Genomic DNA, 16,728 nt, shown 5'->3' on the forward strand with positions numbered 1-16,728 from the left:
CACAGACAGCCCAGTGACTTTGCAACTAACCATGACCTTGGACAAAGTTGATACTTCACCAAATTTGTTTTTCCTCACCTTGGAAAGTTGGGGTAACTCCCACAACACAATGTTATAGGGAAGATTAATAAGATAAAATATAGAAACTGGCATATAGTAGATGCTTAATAAATATTGTTACCCCAACTTTTACCATATACAAAATCTAGCCTTTTCTTAGAAAACAGTCTCTACCCTCAGTAGACTTACTAAACACGCACAGATTAGGTAGGAGATTTCCAGACTCCTTGTTCATTAACTATTAGTTGAGGGGCTCTTCTGCACAAAGTCGAAGTGTCTTAAGATAATTATGTTTCAGTTGGGGCAATGATTGTTGTACATAACTATGTATATTAAGAACTGGAAAGCGCTAAATATTTTAAGTGAGGGAGAGTCATGAAAATTTAGAGGAGGAGGAAATTGCTTTCACCTCCAAGAGATGGGGCACAGAGTAGAGAAAGGGCATCCCAGCTAAACATCGAAGGGTGTCACTAATATGTAGTTTTTCTTTGCATAGCCCAGAATAAAATAATTACTTTCTCCTCTGTGGTATGCTTCATCACTTTTCACTACTTTTATTATTAAATTTATATTAGACTGTCATTTCTGTTTCTGTCTCCCATTTACTGTGTACTTCTAGTTACCAGGAACTGTCTTATCCCTCGAAATTCTCCAGCATCTGATTAAAGTAACAGCTATAGTGAGAGAAATCACAGAAAATGTTTTTTGGTTAGTTCGACGTTAACCGTGTGGCTGTAGGGTCTGACGTTGCTTAACTTTAGGCTGTGCCTCCTAGCTCTGGTGACTTTTACAGTTGCTGTAAAACACGGAATGCCCAGTTGACTTTGACTTACAGATAAACGGGGAATAATTTTTGGTATAAGTACGCCCCCATGCAATATTTAGAGCAGACTTAAAAGAACACATTGTTCATTGCTTATCTGAAATTCCAGATTTAACCAGGCACTCTATTTTTATTTGCTAAATCTGACTATCCTAGTGACTGATCTTATTTGTTATTTGGAAATGGGGATGAAAATAGTACCGGATAATCTATATAAAGTATCTTGCACACAGGTAAACCCTCACTTAACCTTCCAATTAGAATACTTTAGTAAAAAGAGACACATGCCAAGCCTCCGGGACAATGGCCCTGAGCTCAAAACAGGGTTACTCTTATTAGACGGCTTTCTAAGGAGAGCAAAGAAAGTTCGACAGAACTCTGAACAAAGTTGCAACGTGCTTGCGAGATTTGCAAATTTGCTTTCAATATAATAAGTGTGTTTAGCAAACTTACTCCAGGCGGAAAAGGGATTTTCCTTAGTTACAGGGAAAGCGCCGGCTGTGTCTCTGCGCACGCGCACGAGAGCCCCTGCGTCTCCACGCTCGGCCCCCGCCCACCCGAGAGAGTCACGTGGCTGAGCCGTCGCTCGTGAGGCGCGACCGGGCCTTGTCATGTGACCTAGGTTTCTACTTGGTACTGGGATGGAGCCGGAAGAGGGGACGCCCTTGTGGCAGCTGCAGAAGCTTCCAGCCGAGCTGGGCCCGCAGGTGAGGAGAGCGCGGGCGGCGTGGCAGGCGGGGCCCCGGGACGCCCCGGCGTGCAGGTCTGGCCCGGTCTGATCGAGACGCGCTGGCTGGGCTCGCCCGGGCTGCCCAGGGCTGGGACGGGGAAGGGGCGTCAAGTCGGGTGCACGGCCCCCTGCTGCCCCTGGAGAGCTGAGAAGGCCGACGCTTTGGGCGCCACCTCCACGCCCCCGCTTGAAGCTGCCCCTCGAGGGGCTTTGCGAGCTGACTCCTCGGCTTTGCTCGCACCTGGGTGGGGGTGGCCCGTCAGCTCCCCGGCGCGGCCCAGGACCCGCTGACTCTGGGCTGGGAAGCGGAGTCCCCACCGTAGTGTTTGAAAAACTTACAACGTGGAGCCGGTGGTGTGCAGCATCTCATTTCATTCATTCGTACACCACGCACGCCGGAATGCTGCCTGTGCACCAGGCACAGTGCTAGGTGCCGGGGATAGGCTGGGGACATGGGGACGTAGAGAAGCACACCCTGCCCCCTGGAGGGCTGCACAAAACAAATTGGTAAGTACTCCCAATAACTGGGCAACTTACTTTCGGTAGGGTGGTCCAAGGTGGCCTTTCTCTCAGGAGGTGACATATACAGTGAAACCTTGGGCCTGAGAAGTAACCTGGCTGTAAGGGATCTGGCAAGAGCCTCGTTGGTTTGTTCGGCCAGCTTTTCACTTAAGTGGGCCTTGTGCTGAGTGCCCAAATGGGATAAGGTAAAACGGTGAGTGAGATACAGCCCGTACTCTGCTGGAGCTTGTATCTAATAAGGAAACCAAACTGAATTATCCAGTAACAAGCTTGTGGGACAGGTAGCAACCCAGATTTGAAGGGGCAAGGAGAGGCGTTCCGGAAAAGGAACGTCTCAATTTCTAGGTTGAGTTCCAGAGGACGAGTCGGACTAGACAGGCTAGAAGGGAGAGAATACTTTAGGCAGAGGAATAGCAGCTACAAGGCTAGAAAAAGGAAACCAGCCTCTGCGGGCTTTGAGGACCTGTTCTAATTCTTGGAGGCTGAAATTCAGAGTGAGAAGCAGGGCAGGGAGACTAAGGCTAGGCAGGCGAGTATAAAGTCAGGTGGCTCGAGTCTATATGCCATGCTTGTTATTTAGCCTTAATACCAAAGGCATTGGCAGTTTTGAGTGTGAAAAATGAAATGTGGAGGCAGTAATTGCATTTATGTAATTACTGTGAGCTGTGAAAGGAAGAGAAAACCCAGTGGTTGCTGTAAGAGGAAAATCTGACTGAGAAGTGAGACTTTCCCCCTTGAACTTTCAAGCAGAAAAACTTAGACCTGAAGGAAATTTGCCCATCCCTGAAAGAAAGCAATATATGCAGAATTGAGCTGCAGCATCTGGGAGCGGAGGTTGTTTGTCCTCAGAAGTCAACCAATTAAGGGGCGCCTGGGTGGCTCAGTCCGTTGAGCGGCCGACTTCGGCTGAGGTCATGATCTCGCAGTCCGTGAGTTCGAGCCCTGTGTTGGGCTCTGTGCTGACAGCTCGGAGCCTGGAGCCTGTTTCAGATTCTGTGTCTCCTTCTCTCTCTGACCCTCCCCCATTCATGTTCTGTCTCTCTCTGTCCCAAAAATAAACTTAAAAAAAAAATTAAAAAAAAAAAAGTCAACCAATTAATACATTGTGTTGTAATCAATATATAAGTATGTTTATTTCCATCTCCTCTGTCGCCCAACAATTCAGGCACTTACACAACTTCTTGACCAGTTGGCTTGACTCTGGTCTCTCTTATTCTGAACTCCTTCAGGGTAGATAACTTTCTTTTACATTCCCAGTTCTTCAGATTTGTATTCTGGCTCAAGGTGGGTTCTTGATCAGTGTCCGCTGAGGGAAGGAGTTAATGCATACTGAACTCTGCTTAATCATGGGGGGCAGTTGTCTGGATTCCAAGCTTTGATGGACTGGCCTTAAGTGTAAATGATTGGCAATTCGAAGTAAGTCCCTATTGTGTTTCATTTATAATGGGTGACGGGTGGGAGTGGGGGCTTACCCTACGTAGTGTGATAGAGGCGTGTGGGTAGGCAGCCTTAAAAGCCCCTCATTTAAGACTTCTTTCTTCCTCTGTTCCATTTGCAATGGGGAAAGTGGGGGAGGGGGGAGGGGGAGGTGGAAGGGAACAAACTTACCTAATTCTTATCAGGACCAGGAAAAACCATCTTAACTCTCCTGTGATTTTACAAGTGAGGAAACCAAAATGTCAGCAGAGAGAGTTGGAGTACCGTGCCCAAGGTTGTCAAACTAGTAAGTGGCAAAGGTGAAACATATGTTCAGATCTGTTGGTTGTGAGTCTTTGTATTAGCTTCCTGCTCCTATCGTCCTTCTACCTGCTTCTTAGTAAGGCCCATAACCTTTCTCATCATGTAGGTTGATGACGCCCAGATCCCTGCATCCAGCAAAGAATCTCTTCCTTGGGTGTCAGGCTCCTGCTTAGACACACCCCAGGTACCTCAAATTCAGTGTGTCCTTGGCTGAACTCCTTGTCTTTCCCCCTGGAACTATTCTTCCTGTGATTATAGCCTCATTTTTGGTTTGGAGCACCACTGTTTACCCAGTCACTCAGCCTAAAATTCTGAGTATCATCCTTGGTCCTTCCTCCTTTTCAGTCTCTTTTACCTAGTACTGCCCCCATTTTGAGTGTCCTCAACTATTTAGCCGCCTGCTCTTCCCTCCCCCCATCTAATTTCTTCCTGGTAAAGAGAAGGCAAGGGGCCTTTGGTCTCACCATCTCTCTTTTCCTTTTCTCTCCTTGCATCTCCCAACTTGTTGGGAAATTTATGGAAACATAATGCAAATATGTGAACAGGTTGCTTCCCTGTTGAGACAGTTAAAGTCTGGACCCTGTATACAAGGCCCTTTATGATTTGGCCTCCACTCACCTCTCCAGCCCTGTATCCTTTTTTCAAATTGAACATGTGATTGTTCACTTTATTCTATTATGCATATGCAGTTGCTGGTGACTAGAAACGCCCTTCTCTCCCCTTAAATGGCCAAGTACTACAACAACATAATGTGGGTAGGTGATATCCTCATTTTATTCTTTTAAAAGCAGCCCTTTCTCTTCTTCTCTGTGCTTCTTTGTACTTTCTATAAATTTATAATATAGTTCCTCTCATTCTAAATTGCATTTATGTATTTATGTTTGTCTTTCTCTAATGGACTAAAGCTCTGATATGGTAGCACCTTAATCTTGTTTATCCTCAGTTTTTTCATTTGTAAAACGGGGATAATAACAAGACTTACCCCCTGTATAGGGTTGTAGTGAGGATGAACGCAATGCTTGGTACTCAGTCAGGGCTCCATATGTGGTATCCATTACAGTTATATTTGCTTTGTATTTCCATTAACTTGTTTAACAAATGGAGTGAAGTGCTCATTACCTGTTTTGTACATGTGAATACAAAACATGAATGAATGAATGACTAAAAACATTTATATTCCAAAAGATAGTACTTTATCAGTTTGAGCTCTGTGTTTTGCTTTAGCGTGGGGGCAGTTTGGGATAACATGGGATATGTGTAGAGAATTTGGAATGAATTTCAAATTGAGACTGTTGGTGGATGTATGGTAAATAAAAGGTCTGTTCATAGAGGGCATTAGCCATCATTTGGAAGTGGAGTTACCAGTTGCTCATTTCTGTTCTGATATGTGTGGTGTTACAAGGGGAAGAGTTACTGCTTAAAATGAAGTGGACTATGGTCCAGGGGAAAAGATTTGGAAGACTTGTTTAAAATAATTTTCCAGATTATTTGGGTTCAGATACTCTTTTAACAAGACACAAATATCCCCTGGGAAAGAAAGCCATGTTAATCATTTATCTCGAATAGTGCTGACATAGTAGGCAATCAGTTAATGTATGTTAAAGACGTGGAACGTAATACCGGTAGTGGTGGGGGTGGTGGTAGTAATAGTGATAATAACAATAATAAGAAGAATGGTAACAATGGCTAGCAGTGTGTAAGTGTTTTATACATGCTAGGAATGTGCCAAGTAATTTGCATGTACTCCTTACAACAGCATAATGTAGCTAGATGATCTCCTCATTTTACACACGGAACAGGCACCAAACATCAAAATAACTTGATAAAACTAGTTAAGTAGTGGAACTAGGATTGAAACTAGACAGTTTTATTCAAAAATTCAGTCTTAGTCACTATGTTCAGTTATATATATGTCAGGATTTCTATTGCTGATACTAAGGTAGGGTACAGGGAGAGGAATGTAAAAAAAGAAGATAAAGGCACTGACGACTTTCTTGGAGTGGACCAAAACAAGTGAGTGTGAATGCTGTGAAAATGGAGGCAAGGGGAAATGAAATTTATAGATCTACAGTAAAAAACTTTGATCTAAAAGTCATACTTTATTATTATTATTATTATTATTATTATTGGTATAAATACAATGTCTAAGGAATCCCAAGGTGAAACTTTTATATTCACCATCATCCTTTCAGGATTATTGGAGAAACAACAATGTGTCTATGAAATTATTTCAGCTTCTGAAGGTGGACAGAATTCTAGAAAGTCTGGGATTTTTATTGGAGCTTTAATTTTTAATAAGAGTAATGTTAAAAATAGTTACATTTCAATCTTTAGCTGCTCTTGCGGGTAACATGAGCTGCTCCCAACAGCATTTGTTTCCTACAAGGAAGATAAGTCTGTTTTGTAAGTTTACTTATAATTCACTTTCTTTATTTTCTCTCTAGCTGCTTCATAAAATAATTGATGGCATTTGTGGCCGAGCTTATCCTCTCTACCAGGATTATCACAGTGTTTGGGATTCGACAGAATGGAAGAATGTTCTAGAAGATATTACCAAATTTTTCAAAGCTGTAGTTGGTAAAAATTTACCTGATGAAGAGGTAACTTCACTCCAAATTTCTATATCTCATAATAAATAATAAGTACTGTTAACGTTTTTCTCAAGTTGGTTTTAGGGCACTATATCATACAGGAGCCATCATCAGTAAGTATATGTTATATTAACAAAAACATCATAATTTTGAGTAGGCAAATCTGATTGTGGAAGTTCTGGTTCTCTTGTTTTGGTTGTGTATGTTTTTAGAATTGTGATACATTTAAATCATGTAGAAGAAAACCAGAAGTTAGGTAACTGACACCTACATTCGCATTATCACAATTAAACAGTTGTTAACATTTTACTTTATGTATTACAGGTTTGTGTGTTTGTTTTAGAAACAAGGTATTATAAATATACCCAAATACCACCTGGCATGCCACCCTTCCCCAAGAGATCACAGCTTGTTGGTATACATGTTTTGTATTCCATGTTGTAGGAATGTTTATGTCTTTAAACAATGTATACAATTATTTGAGCTGTTTGAATGTGTAACTTGTAAATGATAACATATGTATCCATTTGTAATTTTTTTATGGGATATTGTTTTAGACTTGTCAGTATTGGTAAATGTAGATCTGGTTCTTATATTTTAATTTCTTATAGTATTTGATGATAGGATTAGCAGGACTTCTTTTTCTGGCCTCCTGATGAACCATTAGATCCTTGCCTCTTTCATTATTATGTATAGTGCTTCTACTGATATCTTGTGTGTGTCTCCTTATACACATACTGTTTACCCAAGGGATACAGGAGTGCTGATGCATAAGGGCACTTGTACCCCAATGTTTATAGCAGCACTTTCAACAATAGCCAAATTATGGAAAGAGCCTAAATGTCCAGCAACTGACAAATGGATAAAGAAGATGTGGTTTATATATACGATGGAATACTACTTGGCAAAGAGAAAGAATGAAATCTGGCCACTTGTAGCAATGTGGATGGAACTGGAGAGAGTTATGCTCAGTGAAATAAGTCAGGCAGAGAAAGACAGATACCATGTTTTCACTCACATGTGGATTCTGAGAAACTCAATGGAAGATCAGGAGGGAGGGGAAGGGGGAAAAAAAGTTACAGAGAGGGAAAGAGTCAAACCATAAGAAACTCTTAAATACTGAGAAACTGAGGGTTGATGGGGGGTGGGGGAGAGGGGAAAGCGGGTGATGGGCATTGAGGAGGGAACCTGTTGGGATGAGCACTGGGTGTTGTATGGAAACCAATTTGACAATAAATTTCATATTTAAAAAAAAAAACGTAAAAAAAATAGCATATTGGCCACCTTTTCTAGAATAGATATCTTGAAGTGAAATTAATGGGGTGTCCTTCCATTGAATGGCTTTTGTACCTTGGTAAAAAGTTATTTTGGCATGTTTATGTAGGTTGCTTGCTTATAAAAAATGTAGTTTATGTATATTCATTTTGATTTGGATGATATTCTGGGTGGGAGTTCTTTGTTAGAGCTATGTATTTTAAACATCTTCTTCCATTATGTGGCTTGCCTTTTCACTCTTAATGGTGTCTTTTTGTCAACAGAAGTTCTGAATTTTAATCAAGTCCAGTTTTGTCAACATTTCTTTTGATTGTTAGTGCTATTAAAGTCCTGTTTAACAAATACTTGTGCCAAGTCATGAAGATTTTTTTGTTAGTTTTCTTGTAGAAGCTCTCACATTTATGTTACTGGTGCATTTTGAATTAATATTTGTGTGTGGGTTAAGGGTCGAGTTCGCATTTTTTCATATCAATAGCCAGTTGACTCAGTACCATTTATTGAAATGACCATCCTTGCCCCATAGAATTTCTGTGCAGCCTTTGTTGTAAATCAGGTAGCTGTATATGTGTTGGTCTGTATCTGGACTCTTTATTCTACTCCATTAGTCTAGTCTATATTTCCCAATACTACACTGTCTTAATTACTGTAGAATTAAAGCTATGTTACATAGTCTTGATAATAGAAGACTTTCAATTTCATGCTTCTTCAAGATTGCTTTGGCTCTTCTAGGTCCTCTGTATTTTCATGTACATTTTAAAGTCAGTTTGTCAATTTCAACAACAACAAAAAAAACCCTTGGATTTTGATGAATATTAGTCAACTTGGGCTGCCATAACAAAATACCATAGACTGAGTAACTTAAACAACAAGAATTTATTTCTCACAATTCTAGAGTCTGGTAGGTTAGTCCAAAGTAAAGGTGCTGGCTGATTTTGTTGCCTGTCAAGAACCCTTTTCCTGGCTGCAGACTGCCTTCTTGCTGTGTTTCTCATATAGCAAAAGGAGAGGGAAGCATTCTTTCTTATGTTTCTTTTTATAAGGGCACTAATCCCATCATGAAGGCCCTACCCTTATGACCTATTAAACCTAATTACCTCTCAGAAGGCCCCATCTTTGAATATCATCACAGTGAAGGTTTGAATTTCAACATAAGAATTTTGAAGTGACATCATTCGGTTTGCAGCATGGAGATTGCACTGAATCTCTAAAATCATTTGGGAAAGAATTTATGTCTTAATATTAATCTTCCCAATCCACGAACATGGAATAACATTCCATTTATTTGGAGTACTTCAATTTCTCTATTTTGCAGTTTTCAGTATAGAGATCTTGCAAATATTTTTTTAGATTTATTTTTAAGTAATTGATACTTTTGGTGTTAATTTTGTTCTCCACTTGTTTATTGCTGGTATATAGAAGCAATTTTTATATCTTTACCCCATATCCAACAATTTTAAAAAATTTAATGGCTTATAAAACATTTTTCTGGATTTATTTCTTTTGTGTGTACAATCCTTTTCTTTTTAGATTTTAATACCCATTTTTTTTCTTACCTTATTGCAGTGCCTAACACCTTTAAGACAGTGTTGAAACAAAAAGCAGTGTCTTATTCCTGATCTTAGGAATTCACAATTTTATCATTTATTGTGTTAGCTGTGTGGTTTTATAGATGTATACTATAAGATTAAAGAAGTTTCCTACAGTTCCTACTTTGCTGAGAATTGTTGTCATTAATGGGTATTGAATTTTATTTAATTTTTTTTCCTAAATTTGTTATTTTTTTCTTCTTTATTTTGCTGATGTGGTGTCTTTCATTGGATATTTAAATGCTAGATTAACCTTGCATTGCCAAAATAAACACCACTTGGTCATCATGTATTATGTTTTTATGTATTTCTTGATTTGATTTGCCAATATCTTATTTAGGACTTTTGAATCTGTTTTTGAGTGATATTGGCCCATAGTTTTTCTCTTTGTAATGTCCTTGTCAGGGTGTCAAGTTTTATTCTGGTCTAATAAAATGAATTAGGAAGTATTTTTTCTCTTTTCTTATTCTCTGAAAGAGTTTATGCAAGATTGACTTTCTATCTTCCTTAGTACTGTGTTACTATGTTGTATAATTTTCAAGTATTTGGAGATTTTTTGTAATCAGTTATGATTTAATTATACCATGGTAAAAAATATATATATAATTTGATTGCAGTCCTTTGAAATCTGTTGTGATTTGCTACATGTCTTGTCTTATGGTTCCTTTTGGTGAATGTTCCACATATATTTGAAAATAGTATGTTCTGTAGTTGTTGAGTAATGTTCTGCGTGTCAATTAGGTTAAAGAAGATAGTATTTTTTTGATTCTAATCTTTATGATTGTTTTGTGTGTTTTCCTGTCAGTTACTGGGAGATGTGTTAACATTCTAATTATAAATCTAATAAATCTAATTAGACTTACCGATTTCTCTTTTTAGTTCTGCCAAGTTTTGCTACTTTATATATTTTGAAGCTCTTTTATTGGGTGCACACAAATTTATGATTGTTCTTTCTGTTGAATGGTCCTTTTGCCATTCTTTATTTCTTGTAATACTTCTTAAAGGCTACATTGTCTGATATTAATCTAGCTATGCCAGCGTTTGTGGTCTTTGCTTTCATGCTACTTCATCAGTCAGCCCTTTACCTTTTTGTTTTGCAAAAATCTCTTGTTTGTCAGTTACACATTCTCATCTTATTCTAGGTACAGAAGTCTTTTTTTTTTTTTTCTTTTACTATCGTTTTAAAGGGGTTGTGAAAGGGGAGTGGAGTATATGTTTACATTTTAAACAGAAAGGCCCTTTCACTTACTTTCTGTTTATTTTCATAGATATTTCAGCAGTTGAATCAGTTGAATTCATTTCATCAAGAAGCTATCATGAAATGCTTGAAAAGTAGGAAAGAGGAAATCAAGAAGGCTCTGTTAGAAGAAATAGTTGATATTTCTTCTGCACAGCTACAGGATTTTGACTGGCAGTTGAAGGTGAGAATCTGTTTATAGGCATGTATTTTTTTATCTCATTTTTTGAATGGAAAGAAATATTTATTCTTTTTCATAATATATATCTAAAATTTCTGTTATTTTAAGAATACAGTGTCAAAAATTACATTCTTTTACATTATGCATAAGTACAGTACAGACATCAAAAAATATGTAATAAAATTACATTGATAATAAATTTAATTAACTAGAGCTGTGAATCATTAAATATCTTAAATAGTGGAGTAGTATGTATTCAACGTATATTTTTGGCTAGAACTTTCTAGCCTTTATTATAGTCTTCCTGAGATTGGTAAATGTGATTCTGTCTCCAGAGGAAAATCTATGTATTATTAAAAGTTAACTTTAATGAACATTTTGAAAAAGAGACTCATGATCAGTAGGATTCATAAAAATTTCAGACTAACTTTCCATGCTGTATAGGATACGTAGACCTCAATGAGGAGGTTGTGTTGAAACACGTTGTGTTGAAACATACTGCGTTTCCTCATTTCAGCATGATCCTGGATAAAGTGTCTCATACTGTCTTTGTGGATAAAGTGGAGAAAAATGTGGAACAATTACATAGTTACTTGGGTCATAGCTGGATAAACAACCAAAGCCAGATGTATTTGTGTTATCCAGGGAGGAGGTCTCTGTGATTCTGGCTTTGGCCCAGTCTTTTATGAATATTATGCTTATCAAATCTAAGATACATTATATTAATATAATACAAAGTTTAAAATTATTTTGTAGCAAATTACAGCGATGGGCCAAATGAAGCACAATAAATTAAGCAGAGATAACCTAGATAGAGGATTTTTATATAAATAAAACCAACTTAATATAAAAGATATGAGAGGTAGGCCAAAAGTAATATGTATGAGAATATTTAGTTGTTTTGATTTACCAAATGTGGCTTGAGTCAGCAGTATGATGATTCAGTCTTATGTTTTGTTGATAGAAATGCAGTGTTTCAAGCAGTGGGTAGTTCTAATTCTGTTTTTATTCATTTCACTTTTAAGTTAATTTAGTTATTAATGCTTTTAGTTCTGGTTGCCAAATTTAAGAGATACTTAAACAAATTAGTGCCAGACCAGAAAAGAATGAACAGGAACTTAAAATCATGAAGGTTTTTTCAAACATTTGGGGAAAGGAGAAAACTTAGTAGAAAAATGATAGTTCTCTTTAGAGGACTAAAAATCATCTCTATGGATGAGGGACTTAATATACGCTCTGTGGCTACAGCGGCTAGGACAAAGGTTAAGGTTTAAGGTACATAGTTTGAAATAAGATGAGTTCACATTCAACCTAAGGAAAATGTTTTAACACCTATCAGTATCTGAAGATTATTTTAACCTCTTCTTGAGGTAGCACGTTCATCATTGGTGGTAATTCAAGCATAGACTGAGAAACCACTTATTGGACACACTGAAGAAGACAATTATCTATAATGTAGACCATCTTTGATACTTCTAAATTAAAAAAATTTTTTTTTAACGTTTATTTATTACTGAGAGAGAGAGACAGAGTGTGAGCAGGGGAGGGGTAGAGAGAGGGGGAGACACAGAATCTGAAGTAGGATCCAGGCTCTGAGCTGTCAGCACAGAGCCCCACGTGGGGTTGAACTCACGAACTGTGAGATCATGACCTGAGCTGAAGTCGGTCGCCTAACCGACTGAGCCCCCCAGGCGCCTCATCTTTGATACTTCTAAATCTCAGATATGATGAGCCCTGTTTTTTGAAGAGAAAACGGAGGAGGTATGTGAGGATTCAATTCTACAGTGTGTGCATGCCGAGGGTGGACTTAGAGGTTGTTCGTTAGGGAAGTAGTTCCTTACCATTCATTGCATAAGTAAATTTTTGCAAGTAGTAGCACTTCAAAGATTCACTTATTGTGGGGTTTTCTAGTGCAGATTCCAGGAAAATTTGATTTTTCCTTTGCCATCTGCCAATGAAGCCATGGCACTTGTTTCAAAAAGTATTAGTATCATAAATATTTGGTTCTTCTGTTTCTTCTAGGATTCTCTGTAGACAGAAAATAAGAAGTAGGGAAAATGAGTGTTTTTGCTGAGTGACTCTAATTGAAAGTGGTATCTTGATAATGTGTTTAACAATAATTTGGTAGAGAATTGGCTGATTGTGAATTAAACGTCTTAATTTCACAAGCTTTACCAGCGTTTTTGGTTGTATCCTTGTACATGGGCTTTCATCCTCTTGGTTTCTTCACACGTCTTTAAGAATTCTCAGTTTCTTGGGGCGCCTGGGTGGCTTGGTCGGTTAAGCGTCTGACTTTGGCTCAGGTCATAATCTCACGGTCCGTGAGTTCGAGCCCCGTGTCGGGCTCTGTGCTGACCGCTCAGAGCCTGCAGCCTGTTTCAGATTCTGTGTCTCCCTCTCTCTCTGCCCCTCCCCTGTTCATGCTCTGTCTCTCTCTGTCTCAAACATAAATAAACGTTAAAAAAAAAATTAAAAAAAAAAAAAAGAATTCTCAGTTTCTTGATGCATTGGACCCATTCAGTCCTTCCCGGCCATAACTCTGCGCTGGATTGCTGCTTATGCTACGAAATTCGGACTGGTTGTCCTTTTTTCCCAGTCCGCATCCTCTCTATTCATCCTCCTTTCTCTTTCTGTTCTTCATGTATGTGTTGGTTTGGCGGGGGTTTCTTTGTTTCTTTCTCCTTTTCCTGTATTTGATAGCAAACAGGAGTGTTCTTGTATTGTTAATAAGCTCTGATGTATATTTAATATATTATTTTTTTTACTACTTATTAATTACTATTTTCCTCATTTTAAACAGCTTGCACTGTCTAGTGACAAGATTGCTACGTTACAAATGCCACTTTTAAACCTTACTCTAGACGTAAAAGAAAATGGTGAAGTCAAACCATATTCTGTCGAAATGAGTAAAGAAGAGCTGCAGAATCTAATAAATTCCTTGGAAGCAGCTAATAAGGTATTTGTTTTAATTGTGCTGTGTGGTTTAAAATGTTTAAGTGTTGACTGATAGATACCCTTAGAGCAATAGAAGAAAAACTCATAATTGACTTTTAATATTTCTTTGTTTCTGATCTTTTATGTCAAGCACAGAAAATACCTTGTTGATCTGTTCTGCATCTCTAGTTTTAGATATTAAAAAAATTACAACTTGTAATTTTGACTGCTTAGTTTTGAGCCTAACTTATCAAGTAGTCATTTTTGATAGAATAGTAGTGCTATTCTCACAGCTAGATTTTTTTTGCCGTGCTCAGTAATGATGAAAATAAATTTTTACCTTGGGGCTGTGATTCTAAAGAGTTTTTATGATTATAAATAGCTGTGATCCTAAAGAAAAGAGTGTCTTATTTAACTGGACCAGTAAAATTGCTTTTATAATCCTCTAAGAATGAGAGACAAAATATGGCTTGTAGTTATTACGACAAAATCAGGTAGGGATAAGGTGTGACTAATGAATGAGTAAAAATTTTGCATTTACAAAGGGTTGGCTAAATAACAGGAACAATTCCCAGGGTTTATTTAATGAGAAAAATGCTTAAACAGTACAAACTGCTGCTGTCAGAAAATGTCTTTGTATATGTATGTTCCTTTCATTATTGCTCAGCTTTTTCTGTGTGATCTGAAATCCATGATTAATGTCAGATACTCTAACCACCTTTTCTTGCCACTGACTAGCCTTCTTAGCCTTACCTCTTTTAAACTCTGCTATCCTCAGTTTTCCTCTATACTCTGCAGATGCCGATTTTAGTGCCATGATGACTGGTCCACATGCCCAGTAACCACACTGGCAGCCTGGCTTGCTTTCGTATGGGGCTGTCTGAAAGGGTGTGTGGTGCAGCCCAATGTAAATGTTAATTGATTCAGAGCCATGGATCCTGGAAGGCGTGCACCGTCTGCTCCTGTGCATTGTGCTTGCTTGTTATCAGTTCTCCAGGCCCTTCTTCAGAGATTTCAAAGCATTTCATTAAGCAGAGATTGGCATCATTTTGGAATAACCTGATTTCCCCCCCCCCCCGACTTTGTGTTTTAAGGTGGTCCTGCAGTTGAAATAACTGGAAATGATGAATACCAACACTATCAGATTTCACTGCTACACCTGATAACGGCCGAGTGAATACTGTGTGTTCAGAAAACCTGCAATATACGGACTCTTACGCTGTGCTGAGAAAGCAACAGTGTTGAGATTGCAAAGATAAAAATTTATCAGCTTCCCTAAAGAACAGGAAATGACATGGTTGACTGGAAATGCATAAAAATGATAGATGAAAAAGCTATAATAGCAGTTTATATTTTCGTAATGGCTGTTTTGCCCCATTTATTAAATATTTGAGAAATCTTTATAGATATACAGTTTTATTGAAAGTTGAAAATAGGTTCTAAAGTAATGTAAACATACAAAGCACAAATATACTTGAATGTTGCTTAAAGGAATATATGAATAGCAAGGATGTGTATTATGGATATATATGATTAATTTGTAATATTTTAAAAAATAACTTTTAAAGAATGTATAAGCTGCATATATAACTCAGGAGATTCCATATCTTTCTTATATTTCAAAGGAAAGATTATAAAATGTAAATTTCTTAAAGAAGCTCTTCTTCAGACATGAACAAGAAAAAGTAAAATTGTGTGAACAGTTTTGAGTTTATGAATTATTAAAATATTACTAGAATAGGAAAAAATGAAAATAACACTGTTACTTCTGCATTTCTGTGTCTGATTGGGAGGGTGTGCTGTGATAAAGAGAGTAGATGTCATTGTATAGTGTGTATATAACTATTCAAATATTAGCTAATATTAAATATAAGTCCATTTTTGTTATAAACCCTTAATATTGAAGTTAATAGTTTTCACTGGAAAACAAGCCATTTTTAATTTCAGTTAACTTTAAAAACAAGCATTCTGGGGCCCCTGGATAGCTCAGTCAGTTAATCATCCAGCTGTTTATTTCAGCTCAGGTCATGATCTCAGTCTGTGGGATGGAGTCCCCTGCGTTGGGCTCCATGCTGGCAGTGCGGAGCCTGCTTGGGATTCTCTCTTTCCCTTTCTCTCTGCCCCTACCTCACTCTTGCGCGCATGCGCTCTCTCTCTCAAAATAAATATTAAAAAACAATGCAAGTGTTCCGAACAAATAAAATGACATTTCATTTTTACATATGGCTTTATTTCAAAACACTGTCTACATAAAGCAGTGGCCCATAATTGATCAGAACCTGCTATCTGCAAGCTTTGTAGCTCATCAGAGCAGTTATCTCATCATACAGATGAAGATAGGCTTAGAGAGGTTAAAAGAACATCTGTGTGTGACCTAGGCAGCGCTACTCAAAATGTGTCCCTAAACTAATGCCAGTCTATGGACTATTTGTTACAGGTCAGTGATTACATGAGGAGCTTAAGCTAGAGCGTTCATCAGCATATTGCTCTTTGCATTGAGAAACGTTAATTTTGGGAAAAAATCAGCTGAACTAAACAGTGTGCTTGGGAGGTAGGTGACTTACTTCCTGTGCAAGTTCCTTGTGTCGTTAAGGACCAGAGGCAGTTTGCAGGCTAGCACTTTAAATAGTACAGATGGTCCCTGATATACGATCATTTGACTTAAGATTTTTCGACTTGACTGTGGTGCGAAAGCAATATGCATTTGGTAGAAATCATACTTTGATTTTTTTTTTTTTCATTTTGAATTTTGATTTTTTCCTGGCCTAGTAATATCCAGGACACCATTCTTTCCTGACGTTGAGCAGTGGCTGTGCTGCAGCTACCAGGGAACCTTGCAGTCATGAGAATAAACAACCGATACACTGACAGCCATCCTGTACCCATATAATCATTGTTTTTCACTTTGAGTACAGTATTCAGTAAATTGCATGAGGTGTTCAACACTTTATTAAAGAATAGGCTTTGTGTTAAGATGATTTTGCCTAGCTGTAGGCTAGCATAAGTGTTCTGAGCACAGTGAAGGTAGGCTAGGCTAAGTTATGATGTT

General features: G+C 38.1%; 1 protein-coding gene across 4 annotated transcripts; it reads left to right on the forward strand.

Moving 5' to 3' along the window:
* The first annotated feature begins 1,457 nt into the window (after window positions 1-1,457).
* Window positions 1,458-15,863, forward strand: COMMD8 (COMM domain containing 8). Of its 4 annotated transcripts, XM_019412857.2 has the most exons (7): window positions 3,819-3,858; window positions 3,982-4,059; window positions 4,565-4,630; window positions 6,320-6,475; window positions 10,596-10,748; window positions 13,546-13,701; window positions 14,774-15,863. In XM_019412857.2, the coding sequence occupies exons 3-7, from the start codon at window positions 4,601-4,603 to the stop codon at window positions 14,792-14,794; spliced, it is 516 nt and encodes a 171-aa protein (XP_019268402.1). In that variant the 5' UTR covers window positions 3,819-3,858; window positions 3,982-4,059; window positions 4,565-4,600; the 3' UTR covers window positions 14,795-15,863. The 4 variants fall into 4 exon arrangements, with proteins under 4 accessions (XP_019268378.1, XP_019268408.1, XP_019268401.1 ...); XM_019412863.2 differs by lacking the exons at window positions 3,819-3,858; window positions 3,982-4,059 and adding an exon at window positions 1,575-1,590; XM_019412856.2 differs by having other exon boundaries at window positions 3,757-4,059.
* The last annotated feature ends 865 nt before the right edge of the window (window positions 15,864-16,728 follow it).

This window comes from Panthera pardus, unplaced genomic scaffold (genome assembly GCF_024362965.1).
Source record: "Panthera pardus isolate Hobbes unplaced genomic scaffold, ASM2436296v1 HiC_scaffold_13, whole genome shotgun sequence".
Classification (NCBI taxonomy): Eukaryota; Metazoa; Chordata; class Mammalia; order Carnivora; family Felidae; genus Panthera; species Panthera pardus.

Excerpts from the sequence above, each read along its gene's own strand:
- COMMD8 (XM_019412833.2), top strand. The coding sequence starts at position 1,525 with ATGGAGCCGGAAGAGGGGACGCCCTTGTGGCAGCTGCAGAAGCTTCCA. Across the intron at positions 1,591-6,319 it reads CAGCCGAGCTGGGCCCGCAG|CTGCTTCATAAAATAATTGA; the intron begins GTGAGGAGAGCG and ends TTTTCTCTCTAG. Across the intron at positions 6,476-10,595 it reads AAAATTTACCTGATGAAGAG|ATATTTCAGCAGTTGAATCA; the intron begins GTAACTTCACTC and ends TTATTTTCATAG.